Source organism: Megascapheus bottae, chromosome 27, assembly GCF_031878675.1.
Source record: "Megascapheus bottae isolate mThoBot1 chromosome 27, mThoBot2.hap1, whole genome shotgun sequence".
Lineage (NCBI taxonomy): Eukaryota > Metazoa > Chordata > Mammalia > Rodentia > Geomyidae > Megascapheus > Megascapheus bottae.
In genome coordinates, this window is record NC_143535.1 from 13,592,084 (window position 1) to 13,616,845 (window position 24,762).

The 24,762-nt window shown below is 37.9% G+C and overlaps 4 protein-coding genes and 1 long non-coding RNA gene across 6 annotated transcripts in view; 1 reads left to right on the plus strand and 4 right to left on the minus strand.

Annotated features, from left to right (window-relative positions):
- Positions 1 to 24,762, minus strand: part of LOC150045645 (uncharacterized) — a 213,704-nt gene that overhangs the window by 34,333 nt on the left and 154,609 nt on the right. The window lies entirely within an intron of this gene.
- LOC150045650 (olfactory receptor 8C8-like) lies at positions 1,495 to 2,442 on the minus strand. Its single transcript, XM_090319821.1, has one exon. The coding sequence runs from the start codon at positions 2,425 to 2,427 to the stop codon at positions 1,495 to 1,497; it is 933 nt and encodes a 310-aa protein (XP_090175947.1). The 5' UTR covers positions 2,428 to 2,442.
- Positions 8,504 to 9,460, minus strand: LOC150045651 (olfactory receptor 8C8-like). The gene has a single exon (XM_090319822.1). It carries the CDS (start codon positions 9,443 to 9,445, stop codon positions 8,504 to 8,506), a length of 942 nt encoding a protein of 313 aa, XP_090175948.1. The 5' UTR covers positions 9,446 to 9,460.
- On the plus strand, positions 15,311 to 23,273 carry LOC150045652 (olfactory receptor 8C8-like). 2 transcript variants are annotated; one of them, XM_090319824.1, is made up of 2 exons: positions 15,311 to 15,332; positions 22,345 to 23,273. In XM_090319824.1, the coding sequence occupies exons 1-2, from the start codon at positions 15,311 to 15,313 to the stop codon at positions 23,271 to 23,273; spliced, it is 951 nt and encodes a 316-aa protein (XP_090175950.1). The 2 variants fall into 2 exon arrangements, with proteins under 2 accessions (XP_090175950.1, XP_090175951.1); XM_090319825.1 differs by lacking the exon at positions 15,311 to 15,332 and having other exon boundaries at positions 22,314 to 23,273.
- LOC150045653 (olfactory receptor 8C8-like) lies at positions 16,438 to 17,382 on the minus strand. Its single transcript, XM_090319823.1, has one exon. The coding sequence runs from the start codon at positions 17,365 to 17,367 to the stop codon at positions 16,438 to 16,440; it is 930 nt and encodes a 309-aa protein (XP_090175949.1). The 5' UTR covers positions 17,368 to 17,382.

Consider the following 24,762-nt stretch of genomic DNA (forward strand, 5'->3'; position numbering starts at 1 on the left):
CAACTATATTATTTGCCCATTTTAATTTTTGAACAACAAAAACAAATGACATCACTAGAGTATGAAAAGACAGATAGAGAGGAAGAAAGAAGAAAACCTTGAAGAATAGCCAACATCATCAACCTAAAAGATAACCAACGACACCTCAGACCTCTAGTCTCTTAATGTTCTTTGAAAAACTAAATATGTTACATGAAAACATAAAATGTACATTTGTTTATACAAGTCAACCACTGAATAAAATATTCTGAAATACTAAATATTATAACCTGGTTTGTGATTAAAGATAATTTTATGTTATGCATTAAACTGATAATACTCATTTTATAAACATTTTAAGTACAATTTTTCTATTTGATGATAAAATCAGTAAGAACAAATTATATATACATGGTAACATATACATACCAATTATAAATTACATTAATGCAAAAATTCAAAATATTAAAATATCCCTGTTAGAAAGATAAGCAAATTTTCCTTTTTGTTTAATAATGCTGTGGAGTAAAGTATATTATCCTTGCTGGAGCCAAGAAATGAGTTTTGCACTCATTCTGAAGTAACTTTCAAGAAATTCTCTCTGTTCCTTCATACATCTTCTTTTTTATAAAAATTTTCCTTCAGGGGGCCAGGAGTTTGGCCTAGTGGAAACGTGCTTGCCTAGTATGCACGAAGACAGGGTTCAATTCCTCGGTACCACATACATGTAGAAAAAAAGCCGAAAATGGTGCTGAGGCTCAAGGGTAGAGCTATAGCCTTGAGAAAGTCCAAGGACAGTGCTCAGGACCTGAGCTTAAGCCCAGGACTGGCAAAAAAAAAATTCCTTCAAAGATCAACAATGGGCCCATAAACAGAATATGCAAGAGACAACTATTTTTTTCATATATTTTTATTGTAATTAATAGAAGGGTTACATTATATTTGCCAGATAGAAGGTGCATTAATTCACATACATTGATACCCTTTTTCATGTCTTAACACAGCTATTTTTATACAGGATATAAAATAAAAAAATTTATGCTAAGTAGACTACATAAAGAATGAGGCACATGGTGTAATCCTTCAAGTATTATTTTCTACTAAAATCAATAAAACCTCAGACACTGACCTAGAAAAGGAAAAAGAATCAAACCTTATTGAAAAGTATATGACTCCTTGGCTTTTCTTGAATAGAGGAGCTATACATAGAGAAATTATTAAATAATGTTATGTTTCAGAAGGAAATGTATCAGGATGCACTTACCCAATGCTTAAGAGCATACTGAAGTCCAAGGGAAGAAAACATGCAGCTATATTTTATAGAATTAGAAGAAAGGATAATTTCGGAGAAATGAGGACATAGATTATAGGAAGAAAAACTACAAAAGACAAAGAATATAAAAAGAAAGTGATTAGGAAGAGAAAACAAAGAACACAGTAAAGCACACACAGGGAAGAGAAACAAAAAAGAACACAACAAAGCACACAGGGACAAAGGCAGTTTCACCAGATCCCTCAGTCTGAGATTCTCTTCAGGGTTCTCTTCAGAGCAAACTTGACATCCTTGTTCCTGAGGCTATAAATGAGAGGGTTCAATGTGGGTACCATGAGCGTATTGACCACAGAGAAAAATTTCTCCTGGGCCTCACTTGCAGCAGATGATGTTTTGATATGAGTAAGTAGCCCAGACCCATAAAATAGACCAACAGTGATTATGTGAGATCCACAGGTGCTCATAGCTTTGGACCAACCCTTCCCTGTGGACATATGGATGACATTAAAAAGAATCAATCCATATGAGATTAGGATAATGAAGCTAGAAAAAAAGATAACCATGATGACAACCACAGAACCTACAAGCTCATTGACCTGGGTGCTGCTACAGGAAAGCTGCAGGAGAGGTAAAAGATCACACATGTAGTGGTGAATCAAGTTGGAATTACAAAAGCTGAGCCTGACCATGCACACTGTATGAGTCATGGCACCAGCAAAACCCATCAAGAATGAACCAAATATCAGCAGAGAACAAGTTTTAGGAGACATAATGACCACATACATCAGTGGCTGACAGATGGCCACGTACCGATCATAGGCCATGGCTGTCAGCACATAGCACTCAGTACTGACAAAGAAGAAGAAGAAGAACATTTGAGTTATACATCCGGTGTAGGAGATGATGTTCTTTTTTGAGACAAAGCCAATCAGCATTTTGGGGGTAAACACACATGAATAACAGACATCAATGCAGGACAGGTTGAAGAGAAAGAAGTACATAGGGGTATGAAGATGTGAGTTCAGGCAAATTAGACTCATTAAGCCCAAGTTTCCCACCATCGTGACAATATAGTTCACAAAGAACAAGAAAAAGAGTGGCAACTGGAGCTCAGGCTGGTCTGTCAACCCCATAAGAATAAACTCTATCACTGAAGAGTCATTTTTCTTAGCCATGGACTTCAGGGACCTGTAGGAACAGAGGTGAAGGTGATATTAACAAGGTAGCCTCACCTTCCCATTCCAGAGGAGAGCAGAAACTGTGGGTTTCTAAGACAACGGCTGCCCGAGTTCCCCTCACATGATAATTCCTGAGCAATACCTTACCTCCTTCTCCCACCCACGATGTGTGACTCTAAGGGTCCAATGCTGAGATAACTTGAATGCCTGGAACATCATTTCCTCCCCTCATATCTGTCTTCATAAAAATAGAAAAATAGAACCAAGAAGAGCATTCTGTGGTTTATATACCACTGGGTTTGAGGAAAAATGATCAACACAAGACAAGTCTATGCTCACCTTTGTTCTCCCTACAGCTGGACTTGCAGTCTTTTTTTAATATATAAAAGAAAGACTTTCTCTTTTTATATAAAAAAAGATTTATTGTTGCTATAAAGGGGTTACAGTTACATAAATCAGCACACTTCTTTTTGGACAATGTCATCACTCCCCTCACTCTTCTCTAGTTTTTCCTTCTCACCTCTACCCACAAGTTATATAGTTTGTTTTCAATATAGTGTCTAGTGAATATCACTGCTGTATTTGTCCACCCATTGCCCCTCCGTTTCTGTACCCCCCGAACACTCCCAAAGACATGTAAATGAACAAGCAGAACAAGAAGATTTTTTTTTTTTGCCAATCCTGGGCTTGAGCTCAGGGCCTATGCACTGTCCTTAGACTTTCTCAAGACTAGAGCTCTACCACTTGACCCTCAGCACCACATCCAGATTTTTTTTTTATATATGTGGTACCAAGGAATCGAACTCCAGTCTTCATACATACTATGCAAGCATTCTACCACAAGACCAAACTCCCCGCCCCAAGAAAAGAATTTTTTTAAAAGACTGCCAAGAAGAAAAAAAAATCTCTTATTTTTATTTCCTAGAGTTCATTTGGATAAGTCATTCCTCTTACCTGTCTTGAGTGTGTTTGTTACTAAAGAAGTTATAGCTATCACTGCAGATCTGTATCTGAACTTATGGAAGAGGTAACTGAGGAATATGGAGTGTTTTCTATTTGAGAACTTCTCCAGGATATTCTCCTCAATTTTAAGAAAAAAGAAAAGGGAAAAAGAAAGTCACAACTCTATGTGTGTCTCCAGAACATCTCCCTCAAATGAGAACCTAGTCAGTGACCTCCTTATATTGAAAAACTCCATTTGAAAAATATTGTCTCCATGATTTCCTCTGAGATTGGCTTGAGCCCCTGGTGGGTAGAAATTACAGAGACAATTTTTACATCTAGTGCCATAGACCTAAAATTAGATCTTTTGAGATTCAAAATTTTTCTTGATTTGAATTCCCACAAGGAATACTTAGTTCCAAGGGAGAGTAGTAGAAGTTTCTTTTGTTACATTTCACCCCCAATTCCCCCCAGTGGATAAGCTGTGGATAATTAGTGAGAATTATGTATTGACATCTTCCACTTTAATCTTATGTGTTGTGGTACTTCTGTGCTTATAAATCCCACAGTGTTTGTTTAATGAAGTTGTATACACCAACATTTGGTGCATATGTGTTAACAATTATTATTTCCTCTTGATGGATTATTCTCTTTATTAATGACCTTCTTTGTCCCTTCTGGTAATTTTGACTTTAAGTCTGCTCTGTCAGACATGATTATATATCATTTCTGCCCATATTCAGGTACCTTTTCTTTTCTACCCTTTCACCCTGAACCAAGGGTTAGCTTAATCAGTGCACTGTATTTCTTGCAGAAAAGAAATGGTCAGTCCTCTGATTTTTTTTTGTGTGTGGGTCATGAGATCTGAACTCTGAGCCTGGATGCTGTCTTGAGCTCTTCAGCTCAAAGCTACTGCCTTACCCCTGGGCCTGCGCTTTGTTCCTCAGCTCTTCAGCGCAAGGCTACCACCCCTCCCCTTGACACAGTCCCATTTCTCATTTTCTAGTGATTAATTGCAGATAAGAATCTCACAGATTTTAGTGCCCAGGCTGGCTTTGAACCGAGATCCTCAGATCTCAGCCTCCTGAGTAGCTAGGATTACAGGCATGAACTACCATGCCCAGCATGTCCTCTGATTTTAATCTAATTTAATCTAATTTTACCATTCCATATCTTTTCATTCAATTCAGCATTAATATTAAAATTCATGCAGACGCATAGTCAACCCCCAAAAGCAAAATCAAACCTAAACAGAAAGAACAACAGAGGTATACCAAAAGCAAGCATCAAATTATAGAGCTATAGTAGTACAAAAAAAGAGTGCGGTATTAGCACACAAATTCACATAGGGGACAATAGAAAACTCCAAATTTCAGCTACAGAACTAATGGCTGACAATGGTGCCAGAAGCATAGACTGAAGCAGAGACAGCGTCATCAACAAATGGTGCTGGTAAACTGGTTATCTGTATTACAGACAGTACAAAAATCAACTCCAAATTGATCAGAGATCTTAGTGTAATGTCCAAACCTTTAAAGGTACCAAAGCAAAACATGAATTTATGCCAGGCACGGCGGCTCACACATTGCTGTACTAGTCATCATAGCCAAGATATGGAAATACCCCAGATACCTCTAATGGATAAATGGATCAAGAAAAATTTTGCATATATACACAGTGGAAATGTGTCCACATATTAGGTGAAGTGCACCCTGCAAAGAGATGATGAACTTAGGGAAAGTTATGACATGTGAAGAAAGTTAGAGTCAGAGAGACAAAGTCCAGATGTTTTCTCTCATTTGTGGGAGCTAAAACTAATGTACAAGTAAACACATCAGTTTGCATGCAAATATACACAAATATATTTGCAGAAGAGAATTCCAATGATGCAATTCCCTAGAAAAATGAACTCATAGTACAACAAATTGAATGTAAGGAAACTGTTATTTGAAAGGTAGGGGTTATCGGGATGGGGGGGGTAGATGAATGAAATGAGGAAAGGGAATAATTCAGTCATATATTCAATGCATATTCATAAAATTGAGGGGAGGAGTTGAAAGGGATGGTGGAGAATGTTTAAAGGGGTGACATTGATCAAGATGTATGGTATGCAACCAGATATTAATATTTAAACAATACAACCAAAATCCACACTGGAAAGGAAGAAGTAAAGTTGCCTTCGTAGGACATGATCATGTATGTTTGGGATCAGAAAATTTGAACCCAAAGGCCAAATACAACCTGCTACTTGGTCGTGGTTGTTGTTATTGTTTTAGTGAATATAATCTTACTGGAAAAAAGATGTACTCTATTCATAAACTGATGTGCTAAATGGTAATTTTTATGTTCAACTGAAGATAATAAAAACGTAATTAAAACAAAAACAAAAAAAGAGAATTGACAAGTAGGATTGCACAAATCAACAAGTTCTGCACAGCACAAGAAACAATTCCTGAGCCAAAAGACAACCCATAGAGAGAGTGAAATCTTCAGCTAATCAATTGATAAAAGATATATATATATCCAAATATACAAATAGCTCAAAAAGTAAATAATGAAAGGACAATTATTGAGCAAATAACTTATTAACTTAATCCATATGTGGAATAAAATAAATATATGGAAACATACTTATATTTAAAGGAACAAATAAGAGCTATTATTACTAAATTATACATATAAGGAAAGAAGAAGTCTACATGTTAAGGATTTCTTCTAGATATAGATTTCTGAAATGAAAAATGTTCTGAATCCAAAACAGATAAGACCAATCCAACCATATAGGAAATTTCAAATCAGGAAAATAAACATAAGAAGCTCTAAATAAGGGACAAAATTAACAATCAGCAGTACTACTCAATATTGTCAACATAATTCAAAATGTGCACAGTTAAGAATTCAGGACAATCAAGAGAAATATGAAACATCGCCAGTACATTCAAGCTCATTCCTGGATGGAAGCCTGGAGAAGAAACAAGATCATCGGCAGGTTTACAGAAATCTGAACAATGTATGGACATGAGTAACAATAAGTTGATAGATGGTAATTAATTGTGACAAACATACATACAGGTATAAAATAACCATGAGGGGAATTAGATAATATATATTTAGCTTTATTGGGGGGTGGGTGATGGAGCTTAAACCCTGAGCCTGGGCATTGTCCCTGAGCTCCTCAGCTCAAGGCTACTGCCCTATCCCTTGAGCCACAGCCCCACTTTCCCTTTTCTAGTAATTAACTGGAGATAAGAGTCTCATGGTATTTAGTGCCGGGCTGGCTTTGAACTGTGATCCCCAGATCTCTGCCTCCTGAGTACCTAGGATTATAGGTGTCTGCCACCATGCCCAGCTTATATTTAACTTTTTATACTACCTCCATTCATTTTCTGTATATCTAAACCAAGTCTAAGATTCCAAGTTTTGTAAGAATACAGAGTAAGAACTAAGAGTAGAACAGACTTTGCAAGAAACCTGACACATTGAAGTTGAAACACTGAATGAATTTGAAATGTTGCAAGAAAAACTATATCTATCTATATATATATATATATATACAGACATATATATGTATGTGTGTATATATAGTGTGTATGTATGTATATATGTATGTATTCCCTCCACCTTCCACCACTGGGCTATAATCTCAGATGCTGAGTGAACAAGAAATATGTGAAACATTGCAATGAATTATAGAGAGCAAAAGTAACTGGAAGAAGATTGAGCAGAGTTTTGGTAATCCATTACCATCTTCAGGCAGTCAGTGAAAGTCAAGATGAGAACCAAGATAATGAGGCCAAGAACAGAGAGGAAGGAAACAAACTTTGAAGAAAAGAGCAGCTGAAGTCTTTCACCTGAATGATAGCTCATTAGGGTCTCTGAATTTTTAATGTGCTTTGAGAACTAAATTGCCTAACTCTGATATATAATCTGATATATATATATATATATATATATATAACTTATACACTGGTATTTGAACTTAAGGTTTTGAAACGTAACCACCCACTAAAAACAATTAATCACTGAATAAATTTTCCTGTAGCATCCTATATTATGAACTATGTTGTGTTTAAATAAAATTGTATATGAGCCATTAAACTGATAATGGTATGTTTTTTAAGCTTCAAAGCACAGTTATTGTATTTGTGTGGCAAAAATTAGAAAAATGACATGTTCATTATAAATCATGGTAAAGTAAAGCTTAGCAAGAGCATGTGGCCCTGAGTTCCAGACTGGTTCTAGAAAAGAAAGAGAGAGAAATAAGAAGAAAGAAAGAGGACTTCCACCTAGCCAAAATTTATTCCTTTGTGCATATATGTGTAAACAAATATATTTAAGATATACATATATATGTGTAGTTCCTTGTGTATAAACATATTTTATATATGTATATATGTCACATATACATATACACATTATATATATATTTGATCAAGATAGTGGTTGTTTATTTAAAAAATTAATCAAATCTTCCTTTGAAGAAAAGACTTGTTATTATGTACCAAGGGAGATAAAAATGTTTGACATAATAATAATAATTCTATAGTCAGGAATAACATTGTATAATTTAAAATAATTATAAACACAATATAAATAAAATTCTCACACTAGAGATAAGCCATGCACAATTATACAGCCATTTATGTCAACGAGTCAGTTGATAGACTCTATAAATAATTATGGAAATTTTGACATTACTTTGTGCACATTTTTTGTCATACTTTTCACTTTTAACATGATTTTAAGCAACAAATCCCTTGAAAAATGAAATGCAAAATTGACTTAGTAAAGGAAAAATATATGACCTTATTAGAAAGCATCCTACTCCCTGACTTTTCCTGGATAGAGGAGCTATACAAAGAGTAATTATTAAGTAATGCTTTGCTTAGGAAGAAAAAGATATAGGCTTGGTGTACCACGGTGAGGGTACCTAGGAGCTAAGTGGTATTTCTGTCCAAGGAAAGAACCACACAGCTATACTTTCTTGGATGACAAGAAAAGATGATGCTCTAGAAAATGGGACATAAGGTAACTAGGAAAAGGAAAGAAACAAGAAAGAAAGTGATGAGAAAGAGGAGAAAATGAAGACATTACAAAGCACACAGGGACAAAGGCAGTTTCACCAGATCCCTCAGTCTGAGATTCTCTTCAGGGTTCTCTTCAGAGCAAGCTTGACATCCTTGTTCCTGAGGCTATAAATGAGAGGGTTCAATGTGGGTACCATGAGCGTATTGACCACAGAGAAAAATTTCTCCTGGGCCTCACTTCCAGCAGATGATGTTTTGATATGAGTAAGTAGCCCAGACCCATAAAATAGACCAACAGTGATTATGTGAGATCCACAGGTGCTCATAGCTTTAGACCAACCCTTCCCTGTGGACATATGGATGACATTAAAAAGAATCAAGACATATGAGATTAAGATAATGAGGCTGGATAAAAAGATAACTGTACTGACAACTACAGAACTCACAAGCTCATTAATGTAGATGCTGCTGCAGGAGAGCTGGAGGAGGGGGAAGATGTCACACATGTAGTGGTGGATGATATTGGAATCACAAAAGCTGAGCCTGATCATACAGCCTGTGTGAACCATAGCGCCAGTGAACCCCATCAAGTATGAACCAAACATTAGCAAAGAACAGGTCCTAGGAGGCATGATGACTATGTACTGCAGCGGCTGACAGATGGCCACATAGCGGTCATAGGCCATAGCTGTTAGCACATAGCACTCAGAGTTGACAAAAAAGCAAAAGAAAAATAGTTGTGTCATACATCCAGGATAAGAGATGGTATTCCTCTCTGACGTGAAGCCCATTAGCAGTTTAGGAGTAAAGACACACGAGTAACAGAAATCAATGAAGGACAGATTAAACAGAAAGAAGTACATGGGGGTGTGAAGGTGTGGGTTCAGGTAAATTAGATTCATCAGACTCAAATTTCCCACCACTGTGATAATATAGTTCACTAAGAACAGCAACAAGAGTGGCAGCTGGAGCTCGGGTTGGTCCGTCAATCCCATCAGAATAAACTCCATCACCGACGAACCATTTTCCACAGCCATTTGCTTCATAGATAGGGTCTGTAGGAACAGGAGGGGAAGATGACATCAATGAGGAATTCCAGCTTTCATCCCAGAGGAAGACATGAGCAGCTGGTTTCCTAGACAAAGGTTGTCTGAAGACATTAACAGGTTGATGCCTGAGGAATCTCAATGGCTTCCTTCTCCCACCTGTCCAGTACAAAGCTTATAGCTTTGGGTGTGAAGAGAAATTATCAAGACAATGATAATTGTCCTTACCTCTGTATCTTTGGATGCCTTGCTGATCCTGGCCTTCTACTCACTGAGCGTTTCTACTCACTGTCTTGTGTGTGGCATGTTTCTGATTATGAAAGTAATACAAGCCATCATTTCAGACATGTCTCTGACCTCCTAGATGAGGCACTGAGAAACACGCCATGCTTTCTACTAGAGAATTCTCTGAAATATTGTATAAACTTTCAAGAAGGGCACAGTGATTTTATGTGAGCATCGATAACATCTACTCACTAAAATGAGAAGCTATTTCATGCCCTTCACTGATAAGCAACAGTCAAACAGTGTCTCCTTCATGATTTCCTATGAGATTGGCTGAGTCCCCTGTGGGTAGAAATAACTGAGAATGTTTACACTCTGTGCCACTGACCTAAAATTGGATCTTCTGAGACACAAAGTTCTCAACCTGGATTCCCACAAGGGATATATAATCTCAAGTGTGGCGTAGCAAGTGATCAGTAAACACTCAGCCATCATGCCTATTATAGCTTGAGCAAGACCAGGGGCATAGTCATTTGCCATTTCTAGTGCTTCCCTACAAGTCTCTGTGTTGAGCTTAAATAACGTTAGGTCACAGGTAACCTTTTTACAAAAAGAAGTTGGAGCAGGGTTTGAAAGAATAAGAACTGATAATAACCTCTTACATCAGCTTGATTTTAAAATCCAATCTTTAACCCGTTCCTGGCTATGAAACTGTAGACAAGTGATATAACTGTCTTGCCTTTTGTTTATTGGGTACAAGTGCATACGCTTTTGTATATCAATGAAATGCAGTTCACAAAAATGTACTTGTTTGGGGATGTGCTTTCAGAGCTTCATGCCTACTGAACAGGAGGCTCTGAGTTCAAGCCCAGGACCACAAGAAATAAAATAATAAAAGACCTGTCCCTTTCTGTTGTGGAAATTAAATAATCCTAATAATTCGATATTAGAACAAGACCTTCCATGGTCCAAATATTTATTGGTTTAAGCCAGGCTGCCTTATTTTGGCACTATTAATAGTTTAGTAACTGTTTTGGTCTTATCCTGTGCAATGAGTACGATACTTTATTCCTCAGCCTTCAAATACACACACACACACACACACACACACACACACACACACACACACACACACACACAGTTTTTGTTTTTCAAAAAAAATTGTTCCCAGGCATTGTGAAATGTCCTCTGGGTGGTAAAAATTTCTCATCAAAAGATAGAAATACCATTTGACCTTTCCCCTGCCTTTCTAAATAAGAATTTGTTTGCTGAAACTTTATGCACATTCATGACCTTCCCTGTCTGATAATAGCCGATAAGATCCTTATTTCAGAAGAGATAAGGAGCTTACCTAGAAAAGCAACACATAGACGTCAAGAAAAATCACAGCAGACTAACCTTGCTAAGTTTCCCCATTCACATTAGATCAGATCTTATTTTTCCAATCATTTCTTTGTGTCTATTTTTTGTCCCCTCTAACCATAAAGAGTTTCTCCATGTCTTTGTATCTTCCTTTCTACAAGCTCCTGTATCATACAACATTTTTTATTAAAGAATTTATTAACATTGTTTTTACATCATATTACAAATGACATGTTTAACAAAAAAGTATTCAAGAAGAGAATCTCTATATACAATCACTCGCACTTAGCATACAACATTTTAAGTAAATCTGATATACATTCCTTCTTGTGATAACTATTTTGGCACTCAAGATGGAACATAGGGCCTCATACATACTAAGCAAGCCCTCTATCATCATCCATTTAATTTATACTACATTAGAAGAGTTGAAAAAGGAGCAATGGAAAATGTCTATCAAGCCAGCAGTCAGGAGGTTGAGACAGGAAGATTACTAGTTTATAACTCTCTAGGCTACAGAAAATAACTAGATTTCAAATAAACTACAACAACAACAAAAGTTCTGGACAGGACTTTCATGAAGGAGAAAAAAAGGATTATGCATTCCACGCCCACAGTGGAAAGTCATCCCTGCTTGACAGACTGGTTTATTTGTACATGATGCACTTCAGTCTCATATCAGCTAGCTGGGGTCCTTCTGAGTCTGTTTGTGCTCCCTACCTTAGTAGAAATTGTGACTAGGCAAAAAGAAACATTTTCAGTTATTTCACATGTTGGTAGGTTTTGCAGTACTGAGCAGCAGCAGATGACAGTAGCAGAGGTGAGTAATGCTCTCTCCTGAGAACAGTGCCAGCTTTCAGTTTTGGTTCCTAAGACCCTAGCAGCACTGGATCTGCCATCAAGATTGGAGTGGTACAGGGGTACAGTTCCAGGCTGAGGTCAACCATCAGCCTCAGCGTCAGGAGCTAGGTCAGGCAAATAGCTGGTGTCAAGCATTGCCATTCCTATCCTCCAAGGGTAGGAAATACAGCAGGACACACCTTGGTGTTGTGCTGAGCTAGACTTTTTGACTGCCTCCAGCCATGTATCAGTTTCAACGTTGCCCCTGATATTATCACCTGTGTCACTTCTTACACTTTTCTTCTTGATACTAGTTCAGGCACTCTACAAAAGTCAAAAGTGTGGCCTAGAATTCACGAAGCCCTGTGTTCGATTCCCCAGAACCACATACACAGAAAAGGCCAGAAGTGGCGCTGTGGCTCAAGTGGCAGAATGCTAGCCTTGAGCAAAAAGTGTACAAGGACAGTGCCCAGGCCCTGAGCTCAAGCCCCAGGACTGGCAAAAAAAGAAAAAAAAAAGTAAACTATCCCATTAAGACTTAAAGAGAGGCCAGGAGTTTGGCCTAATGGAAAGAGTGCCCGCCTAGCATGCACGAAGACCCTGGTTCAATTCCTCTGTACCACATACATAGAAAAAGCCAGAAGTAGTGCAGTGGCTCAGGGTAGAATACTAGCCTTGAGGAAAGCCTAAGGACAGTGCTCAGACCCTGAGCTCAAGCCCAGGACTGGCAAAAAAACAAAAACAAAAACAAAAACAAAAACAAAACAAAACAAAAAAAAGACTTAAAGAGAGTCTTCTCTGAAGAAGATATCAGAATGGCCTAAAGACACATGAAGAAATGCTTAACATCTCTGGTCATCAAAGAAATGCAAATCAAAACAACTGAGATTCCACTTCACCCCAGTTAAAATGGCCATGATCAAGAAATCTAATGCTGGAGGGGGGATGCAGCCAAGAGGGATCACTACAGTTGGTGGGAGTGCAAACTCGTTCAACCACTATGGAAAGCAGTATGGCAGTTCCTCAAAAGACTAAACATAGAGCTCCCCTATGACCCAGCAATTCCACTCCTTGGCATTTACCCAATCGTCCAGAAACAAGGACATACTAAAGCCACTAGCACAACTTGCAGCACTATTTACCATAGCAAAGATATGGAACCAACCCAGATGCCCCTCAGTCGATGAGTGGATCATCAAGATGTGGTATCTATACACCATGAAATTCTATGCTGCTGGGCTGGGAGTTTGGCCTAGTGGTAGAGTGCTCGCCTAGCATGCACGAGGACACGGGTTCAATTCCTCGGTACCACATACATAGAAAAAAGGCAGAAATGGTGCTGAGGCTCAAATGATAGAGTTCTAACCTTGAGAAAGTCCAAGGACAGTGCTCAGGCCCTGAGCTCAAGCCCACGACTGGCAAAAAAAAAAAAAAAAGAAGGACATTGCCCCATTTGTAAGGAAATGGAAAGACTTAGAAAAAATCATATTAAGTGAAGTAAGCCAGATTCAAAGGAACTTGTTCCATCATTTCCCTCATTTGTCATAATTAGTGCAAACCTTGGACTCTCCTAGCAGAGGTTTACAACAGGGCAAAACCTAGATACATAAGGCCATATAGGATGAGGCTAGATGAAAGGACCTCCAGGATATGGAAACAAAAGCCATATAATATGTGATTGTTGTTCTTAATGTTCTATGTTAGTTTTCATCTCTTTTGTTGTCCCTTGGTTGTCTCATATTGTTACAGTATCTTACCTTGTGATCTGTTATTTTGTATATATGTTTATTTGAAATAGGATAGGGAAGGGGAAAACAAGATGAGGGGAGGGAGTTGGGGAAAGGAAATGGGGACAGAAACGTAAGAAGGGGTATCAATGTTTGTGAAGTAATGCACCTTCTACCTGGTGAATATAATGTAATCCTTCTATTAATTACAATAAAAAAGAATATTAAAAGAAAGGAAATGGGGGCCGGGAGTTTGGCCTAAAGGTAGAGTGCTTGCCTAGCATGCATGAAGACCTGGGTTCGATTCGCCAGTACCACATACACAGAAAAAAGCCCGAAGTGGTACAAGATAGCCAAAGTTATCAGAACAGGTATAGCTTAAATGTACTTTGATTTCAAAACAATCTGAAAGAATGGAAAAATGCATATTAAATAAATAATCTTGATTTCTCAAAAAAAGTCAAAAGTATGCAAGGAAGCCAAATATGATGGCTCATTTATGTAAACCCAGTAATTTAGAAAGTGTAAATCTGGACAATTGTAGTTTGAGCACAGACAGGAAGGTGGCAGACTCGATTGCAGCAAAACAAGATGGGTATTGTGTCGACCCCGCCATCCTGGCTATGTGGAAGGGGACAGCAGCAGAGAGGCCTGATCCCAAGTGAACCTTGTGCAAAAACAGAGACCTAGGGCCGGGAGTTTGGCCTAGTGGTAGAGTGCCTGCCTAACATGCACAAAGACCGGGGTTCGATTCCTCGGTACCACATATACATAGAAAAAGCCAAAAATGGTGCTGAGGCTCAAGTGGTAGAGGTCTAGCCTTGAGAAAGCCCAAGGACAGTGCTCAGGCCCTGAGTTCAAGACCCACGATTGGAAACAAACAAACAAACAACTTGAAGCCACAGGGGTCAGAGATGTAGTTCTAGTGGCGGTGGCTCTCAAGCCTAACATCTTGAGTATAAGCCCGAGGCCACTGAAAAGTACAAAATAAATTAAGAAGCAGGCAAGAAACTCCTTGGGAGAGGTCATTACTGAATTTGTCATTGGGGTGCCATGATACAGCTCACAAGTGAGCTGAAAAATTCACTTATACATCCAGAAAGAGGGTATTAGAAGGCTGTGTGTACCAATCACAGAAGGCTCCCCATGCAAATGAAGGACTGTGTTGGCACAACTTGTAGCCCTAGCCTGCCACTAGTTTTGGAAGTCACTTATGCAAATGAAGAACAAAGTTTTCCCTAATCAGGTATTATGCTGAGCCATGGGGGAAGACAAGGGAGTGCCCAGCCTTTCAGCCACTGGCATGGGTGAAAGTGGCTGCAGTCTTCTAGTGTTCACAGGGTCGGGGACAGAGGGAGGTTGTGGCAGCAAAAGCCTGGTACAAGCTGCTTACACAGGTACACTCTGCCAGTGAACTGTACTTTCATGGCTGCAGGTTTATTAAAATAAACCTTTTCCTGGGAAAAGAGAATTTGTGTCATGCACAGGGAAAAATAAACTCCTGACTATAATATGCGAGACTATGTCAGTATATTAATCATGAATTTCATTGTACAATTTAAAAAAGATTTACAGAATGATTAATAGATCAGAGAGAAGCCAGTAGTAAATGCACTTTTATTTATGTCAGAATACCCCTTAACCAATCTATCTTAATTGCTAATGGGATTTGAGAAACCCAGGAAAAGGAACAGTTTGAATCCAAATTTAAATGTCCATACAATCAAAACTTAGTACGTCGAAGTATATAGTATGATTGGAAAAGTGAGGAAAGACTCCAGAATACAGATAACTTTTAAAAGACTCCAATAATTGTGAAAATTTTTACATCTTTACTATGTCCACAATTTTATACTCCAATATCTGTTTTAATGTGGTTATAAGTTTCAAAACCCTTGGCAAAAGAAACAATGTACAAAATTGGCTTAGAAAACCATAAAGGAAATGACATTATTAGAAGGCATCCAATTCCTTGGATTTCCTTACATGGAGAAGACATAGAGAAATGATTAGATAGTATGATGTTTAGGAAGGAAAAGACATCAGCTAAGCATATTTATTTGATACAGAGGACACAGACCATTGGAGGCACCAAAGAACTAAGGAGGGACTCCAGTCCAAGAAAAGTATGACACACACAAACATTTCAAGATGGGCTGGGAGTTTGGCCTAGTGGTAGAGTGCTTGCCTAGCATGCACAACGACCTGGGTTTGATTCCTTGGAGCCACATACACAAAAAAGCCAGAAGTGGTGCTGTGGCTTAAGTGACACAGTGGTAGCCTTGAGGAAAAAGCCCAAGGACAGTAATGAGACCCTGAGTTCAAGAACTAGCAAAAAAAAAGAGAAAGAAAGAAAGAAAGAAAGAAAGAAAGAAAGAAAGAAAGAAAAAGAAATCTGTACCACTTGTAAAATGAAAAATGAAGAAAAACTCTGACAGAGTACTGAATTTATGAACTAAGTCATAAATTCTTCATGAAAGTTTTGGTTTTGGTTTTGTTCTTTAGTTTTCAAGTTTTTTTAAAGTTAACTCTTGCTCTCTTGGCAATGTTGGTGTCAGAAAATCACAGTTATGATGGGTGATGGGCAATATTGTAACAGAGCTGAAACACCTTATGAAATGTCTTACAGTATCCAAATAAACTTTGATTGTGTGTATGTATATTTACTAAAAACAAACAAAGAAAAAACAATTAATGAGTCCCTGACCTTTTTTGAGTCCCTAATCTTAAAAGGAAAATTTAGAAACCAAAAGAGAAAGAACAACAGACAATGAAGAAGAGGGAGAAATAGAAGGTCACAGCAAAGGTAGAGGGAAAATGTCAGCACCACTACTTTACTCACTTTGTGATTCTCTTCAGAGCAAGTTTGACTTCCTTGTTCCTAAGACTGTAAATGAGGGGATTTAGCATGGGCACTCCAAGAGTATAAACCACTGAGAAAAACTTCCCCTGAACCACAGTCTCAGAAGATGATGGCTTTATATGAGCAAGAAACCCACAACCGTAGAAAAGGCAAACAGTGATTATATGAGAACCACAAGTGCTTAATGCTTTGGACCAACCCTTCCCTGAGGAAATATGAAAAACATTAAAAAGAATCAAAACATATGAGATTAATATAATGAGGCTGGATAAAATGATAACTACAGTGACAGCAAGAGAACTCACAAGTTCATTGGTATAAGTGTTGCTGCAGGAGAGCTGGAAGAGGGGAAAGGTGTCACACATGTAATGATTGATGATGTTGGAATCACAAAAGATGAGCCCAATCACACACCCTAGGTGGATCACAGCAAAAACCAACCCCATCAAGTGTGACCCACACATCAGCAGAGAACAGGTCTTCGGAGACATGACGACCATGTACATTAGGGGCCTGCAGATGGCTACGTACCGATCATAGGCCATGGCTGTCAGCACGTAACATTCAGAGTTGACAAATAAGCTGAAGAAAAACAACTGTGTCATACATCCCGAGTAGGAGATGCTGTTTATCTCTGTCACAAAATTCACCAACATTTTGGGGGTAAAAACAAATGAATAGCAGAAGTCAATGAAGGAAAGATTAAAGAGAAAGAAGTACATGGGAGTATGGAGGTGTGAAGTGAAGAAAATTAGATTGATTAAGCTCAAGTTTCCCACCACAGTGATAATATAGTTTATCAAGAATAGGAAAAAGAGAGGCAGCTGGATTTCAGGCTGGTCTGTTAATCCCATAAGGATGAACTCTGTCACTGAAGAGTCATTTATCTTAGCCACTGGCTTCATGAGTAGGATCTGTAGAAACAGGTGAAGGTGACATTCACAAGGGACCTCACTTGGTGGCCCAAGAGGGAGAAGAGGAGCTGCTGATTTCTACGACCAAGGCTATCTTATGGCACTTCATTCGTTGATTCTTGAGCAGTCTCTCTTACCTCCTTCTCCCACCCAAGATGCATAGGTCTGTTAATCCAATGCTGAGAACAATTTGAATGTCTCTAAACATCATTCCATATCTTTACTTCTGTCTTCATGCAGGATAGAACATAAGAAATGCATACTTCAAGCCCACGAATTATAAAGCCTTAATTCAATTCTCACCTTTGTTTCCCTTGGTTTTCTCTTTCCTACTGGATTTTAATAGTCTTTTTTTCCTTCCTCTCCTGAGTGGTGCCAGAGGAAGAATCACTAAGGAAGATTCTGAAGGAGATAACAGCCATCAGTACAGAACTATCCCTGATCTGCTAGAAAGGTGGTCCTGAGGAATAAGACATGATTTCTATTTGAGAATTTCTCCACAATATTATCTCTTACTTTCAATATGGGGAAACAGCCATATTTATGCCTCTAACATGTCTCCCTCAAATGAGAACCTACTTCATGCTTGATACTTCTGAGAAGATTGAGTGCAAGCACAGACATATATTGTCTCCTTGAAGATTTCCTGTGAGGTTGGCTGAGCCCCTTTTGTGTCGAAATGATTGAGACAATGTTTACAATTTCTACCATCAACCTAAAATTAGACCTTTGAGACACAAAGTTCTTCTCAACTGGGAATCCCACCAGGAATATCAAGTCCCAAGGACATAGTAGCAGGTTATCTCCTTTATCACTTAGCAAGATTTATTTGACTTAAGTATAGTATATACAGGAATCAACTCCATAGAGCAAATCTTGGGAACAATTAATAGTTTAATAAACATCAGGAAATGGAAACTACATTATAAGGAGGAAGGTCTAGTGATGAGGATGGATAAACGAAAAAGGGAAAGGAGACAAATACAGCAAGAAGATTCAGTGTACATATGGAAATAGAAAATGTGAAATGAGTCTGACAGGGGGGGAAAGCATTGGGGAGACAGGTTGGGTGGTCCAGAATTTTGGATGGTGTGACTCTGATTCAGAAATACTAAACACTTAGACTGGTGTGTTAAATTTTTACCCCTTGTACAACCTTTTGAAGTTCAGAAAATTAAACAGAAAAGGAAAGGAATGGAGAAAAAGGAATAGAGGAAAGGAATAGAAACTGGTGGCTCACACCTGTAATCCTAGCTACTCAAGAAGTTGAGATTTGAGGTTCATGATTCAGGTTCATAGATCCCAGGCAGGGAAGTATGTGAGACTCTTATCTACAATTAACCATCAAAGTCTGGATGTGAAACAATGATTCAATTGGTAAAATGTTATCTCTTAGCAAAAATGCTCAGGGACAGAGCCCAGACCCCATGTTCAAGCCCGAGGACTGGCACCAAAAAATAGAAGCAGGCTCTCTAGATGTTAAATCTGCAGAACTAACCAAGCTTGGAGAATTTGCATGTGTTCACTGTCTTTTGCAAGAATTTATTGAAAATGTTCTTTTTAAATCATCTTCACATTTATTATCTCTTTGATTATAGAGACATTTTCATTATTTGGTTGTATTCTGAAAACAATAACTTTATCTAGTATACATATTACAAATTCTATATGAAGTGATCTATTAATACTTTTGGATAATATGTTTTCCTGTTCCTCTTCTTTTCAGTTTAGTGTTTTTTAGAATGTATCTATGAAGTCTAAGCCTATGCCTACATACTTTATGTTATTTGCCTCTAGAAGACATAGTTTAAGTTTATGCAAATGGTTTTAGTCTCTTTATAGAAATGCTTTTGCATGTTGTGAGGTAAAGATGCATTGCTTTCTTTCTGGTTACACAGCATTTCTTGCCCACATTACTTAAGATATTTTTTCTTTCCACTTGAACTATGTTTTGGCTTATTAAAACACAATACAGGACCGGGAGTTTGGCCTAGTGGTTAAAGTGCTTGCCTAGCATGCACGAAGGCCCAGGTACGATTCCTTGGTACCACATACATAGAAAAAAGCCGGAAGTGGTGCTGAGGCTCAAGTGGTAGAGCTCTAGCCTTGAGAAAGTCCAAGGACAGTGCTCAGGCCCTGAGCTCAAGCCCAGGACTGGCAAAAAAATAAAAAAATACACACACACACACACACACACACACACACACACACAGCAGCCAGGCATGGTGGCTCACGCCTGTAATACTAGATACTCAGGAGGCTGAGATCTGAGGATCGCAGTTCAAAGCTAGCCAAGGTACTTTATTAAAGTCCTCGAGAATCTGATCTCCAATTAAACACCAGAAAACCGGAAGTGACACCGTTGCACAAGGGGTACGGTGGTAGCCTTGAGCGGAAGAACTTAGGAACAACTCCCAGGCCCAGAATTCAAGTCTCATGACAAACAACAAACAAACAAACAAAAACACAACAAATGGCTGTTTAAACAAATTGCTTCTGAATCTCCAGTTTCACTTCATGCAGTTATATATATATATATATTCATCAAAAAATAACAAATCTAATCTTTCTTAAATACTATATCATGAAGTTCATTCTAAGACCACTTATTAGAAGTCTTGTCTCTCATTTTAGGACTCCTAGGAAGAGGAGACTATAGGCTGGATCTTGGAGACTATAATGAAGAGAGTGAAGATTGTGCGTTAGTTGTCTGAGTGGTGATAAAAGTCACAGAAAATGAAATGAGAAGAGAAGCATGGGGAATCATAAGTAAAGATGAACTTTTCTTGTGTACACTAAGCTTTGTACACAAAATACATATGGCATGGAACTATCTGTGAAACTGTTATACCAGAAATTCATGTAGTCCAGAAACCAGAGACTGACAGATACAAATGATTTTTCCAGTGAAAGGTAGAGAAGGTGTAATATTACTCTTTACCATCATAATATTCCTGGATAAGCTCTTATGCCAAAATACAGATTAATAAAAGTAAAAAAACCTGAGTGATATAGTTATTAAAAGAATTTCTCCAACACAGAAGCCTCCAGAAATGAGGATGTAAACAAAAACCAAGGGAAAACCATTTTATGGTAAGTTTTAATGAAGAATAGATTAAAGAGATAGTATTGGACAAAAAGATACCATCCAATGTAGTAGACTGAAAGGAAAAATGTAATAAGACATATCTCCTCAGGAGAGGTCAAGATCTTAGGATCTTAGCAGATCTTAGAATCTTCTGTCAGACAGAGAAGGTCAGAGATTTTGTTATATGTATCAATTACTCAGAGAAGTGAAAAGAAGCTTACCTAATCAATAGCTTTTATGACTGATTTCAGGGAGAGTGGTTCTAATTTCTATGACCTTCCATAAAGAATTCTTAGCTTCTATGGCCTGCCTTTGGGATTTGAGGACAGTACTAACAATGATCTCTATTTGCAAGAACTCAGTATGCCAAATGTCATCCCAGTAGCACACCAAATATATGATGATATCTAAAGAAAATTAGGGTAGTCCAAATGAACAGGTTTTTTGGTGGTTGAGGGTAACAGGATAGTATTATTACCTGATGAGTAGAGTCTAGGGTTGCTATGCATTCTACTCTAAACAAACTATACCACACAGTAAAACACATTCATGTGTTGGTAGTGCTGAGGCTGAGAAACATTGTGTAGAATAAGATGAGGTATGTAAGTTATTAACATTTATCTATGTTGAGTGCAGCTCAATTCTAATATTTTATGTGAATCATGTCATTTAATTTTTTATTACAACTCTGTCAGATCATTTCAGGGCTCTCAATTTACTGGTTATACATACTTACATACTGATACAAGTATAAATAAACGACTGTTAGAAAAGTTATGTTCCTTCTGAAGAGTTATATAGTCAGTAATTCCAAAGGTCTGGATTTAAACTCAGAATGACTTGAGGGCCTCTTCCTATTCTTTAAATTTCTTTGTTATAATACCACTTTCACAGCATTAAATCATGATGTAATGTTTCATAACACAATTCCAGAAACTTACTGAAGGAATTTACGAGGAAGGGCAAGTGGTTATGTTTTTGGATTTCCTCCTTACAGAGCTGTCTAAGACATGAAGAGTAGAGTAACCAGACACAGGACTACCTGCCTTAGGAACAATATGTCCACTGTGAGAAACTATAGAACGTTTCAATTCTCCAGTGATCCAATATTAAGTCTATGGCATGGGGTATAAACATGCACTCAGTAATTTCTAAACTCAAGGGGCTCAGTAACCTCAGAGGAAATCATCGAAGAATCATTTTCTGTGCTGCTTATAATAAATGATCCCAGAAGTATGAGGCATACAAGAAGTTCTCATATAAGTGAGGTAGTATTCTAGAGACGCCTATACATTTTTTCTTCTTTTTGTGCCAAATTTCTTTTTACTGTGAAGAAATTTCTGAAGAAGTCGTTAAGTAGAAATTATGGCACATTACCTAGGGCTCACTTGTAGCAGATGACTATAATCTGCTACAATCACCTGGAACTTGGACACCAGCGAAAAGCAGGAAGGAGAGGAATTTGCACTCCATCCAGTAAGCATGAGACATCCAGGGAAATAACGGTGAACACTGAATCAGCCTTTTCTCAATCATTTCCTATCAATCCAAAGTTATATAAACTTGGGGGTTCCTAGAGAACATTGCTACTTATTGCTCTTTGCAGTCTAATCCCTTGAAGAGTGAAGTAAAGGAATGAAAAGTAACTAAACATATCTAAGGTCTAATCTCCATTTAATGCGTAGAGCCACACATCAGTAGGTGGGAGAAGAAGGAAATGGAGCTGTCAGTCAGCATGAAAGTCTGGACCTGGGGATGCCTTGATGACTACCTTCAGACAGCCTTGAGCCTGGAAACCAGCAAGTAGCTCCAGTTCAGCCTTGGGTGTCAAAGGAAGAATAGTGTGTTGTGACTGAAACATCTCTCTGTGACGAAGGTAGCTATGGAAAACGGCTCTTCAGTGTCTGAGTTCGTTCTTTTGGGACTGACAAATCAACCTGAGCTTCAGATGCCCCTCTTTGTCCTGTTTTTAGTAAACCATATCATTACTGTGGTGGGAAATTTGAGCTTAATGAACCTAATTTGCATGAACTCACAACTTCACACCCCCATGTACTTCTTCCTCTTCAATCTGTCATTCATTGATTTCTGCTATTCCTTTGTCTTTACTCCTAAAATGCTGGTTGGCTTTGTATCAGAAAGGAACGTCATCTCCTACCCTGGATGCATAACTCAGCTATTTTTCTTCTGCTTTTTTGTCAACTCAGAATCCTATGTGCTGACAGCCATGGCTTACGATCGCTACGTGGCCATCTGTCAGCCCCTGCAGTACACGGTCCTCATGTCCCCTAGGACCTGTTCTCTGCTGATATTTGGCACATACTTCATGGGGTTCGCTTCCGCCATGCTGCTCACAGGGTGTATGGTCAGGCTCAGCTTCTGTGATTTCAACATCATCAATCACTACATGTGTGACATCTTCCCCCTCCTCCAGCTTTCCTGCAGCAACACCTTTGCCAATGAGCTTGTAAGCTCTGTTGCAATAGGTACAGCTATTGTGCTTTGCAGCCTCATTATCTTAATTTCATATGGTTTTATTCTTTTTAATGTCATTCAAATGTCATCAAGTAAGGGTTGGTCCAAAGCCATGAGCACTTGCGGTTCTCACATAATTATGGTTGGCTTATTTTATGGCTTTGGGATACTTGCTTATGTCAAGCCAAAATCGAATGAATCTGTGAGCCAGGGCAAGTTTTTCTCAGTATTTTATACTCTCATTGTACCTATGATAAACCCCCTCATTTATAGCCTTAGAAACAAGGATGTCAAACTTGCTCTGAAGAGAACCCTGAAGAGAATCACAAAGTAAGGGAACCACTGGGCTGCCTCATTTCTTTCACTATCATTCTGTCGTCTCACTTTCTTGCCTCTACTCATCTTTCTGCTTTTGTTCTCTTCATTTTTCTTCCTATCCCTAGGAATCATTTATAATTCAAGATCTCTTCTTTTCACAAACTATCCCTATCACATAATTTTGTAGGCCTCTCTCTTTTTTTGGTTGCCAGTCATGGGGCTTGAAGTTAGGGCCTGAGCACTATCCTTGGGCTTTTCTCAAGGCTAGAGCTCTATCACTTGAGCCACAGGACCACTTCCAGCTTTTTCTATGTATGTGGTATCAAGGAATCGAACCTGGGTCTTTGTGCATGCTAGGCAAGCACTCTTACCACTAGGCCAAACTTCTGGCCCTGTAGGCTCTCTTGATATTGAAGTTGAATATCAGTTCCCAGGTAGTTTCAACCTGCTTTTTACTCCCTATAGAAGATAGAGATCATCTATTAGTTTTATTTTTTCCATATAAAAATAACATTGCCTATTATTTTTTTCATATACATGTGCCAGGAATGTTAAGGAATTAGGTACTTTTTGATAATTTCCTTTATTTTTTTCCTTTGCTAAAGCAATTTTTATAAAGTCATTCCTGTTTCAACAATATGATTGCACATCATTTCATTTAATAGGAAAAGACAATTTTGCAAAAAAAAAAGGCAACATGGCAAAGTAACAAAACCATTCTGTTGTAATTGTTGTTTGGCTTGTGTATTTCATCTTTCATTTGTAATAGTTCTGTTGAATTCATGTTTTAGTCTTATAGATGTATCAAGATAATAACATCTGCCACTCAGCTTATCTTTTCAAATATTATTTTCAATCATGAAAATATATTATATGGATTATTTGATCATAAAATAGTACTAAGGCTGAATTTTTGTCCATGTAGCCATGTAGCTTGTATCAGTGTGTGTAAAATTTACAAAATGGTATCCTTAACTACAGATCCAATTGTTATATATATATAATATCAATATTCTGTCTCTTCAGTTGTATAACAAGTATTTTCTTTTAAAAATACAAGTTTATTTTCTGATGTTCCCTTAAGATTCCTCTATATGTCACCTTCATAATAATAATCATTTTTTTAAGAAAAAAGTTTATTGTCTTTCTTTAAAGGCCATAAAATCTGACCGAGGATGTAGCTCAGTACTAGAGCACATTCCTAGATGTGCAAAGGGCTTGGTTAAATCCTTATTATCCTATAAAATAGTTATGAAGAAAATGATAATATGTGGTATTAGCCATCACTAACTTAGTACATATTGCTTCAATATCTAAAATTTATGGTTTCCTATTTTTTTAGAAGAATAATTTGACTAGGTAGTACAAAGCATGAAATGCATTTTTAAACAAATCCTACTCAATCTAAGTCTCCTATCCCCTTCTCTGGGTGAGGAAATGTTTACGTGGCTTGCTCTAGAACACACAACTAATCATATGCATCCTTTATTGGGGAGTTATTATGC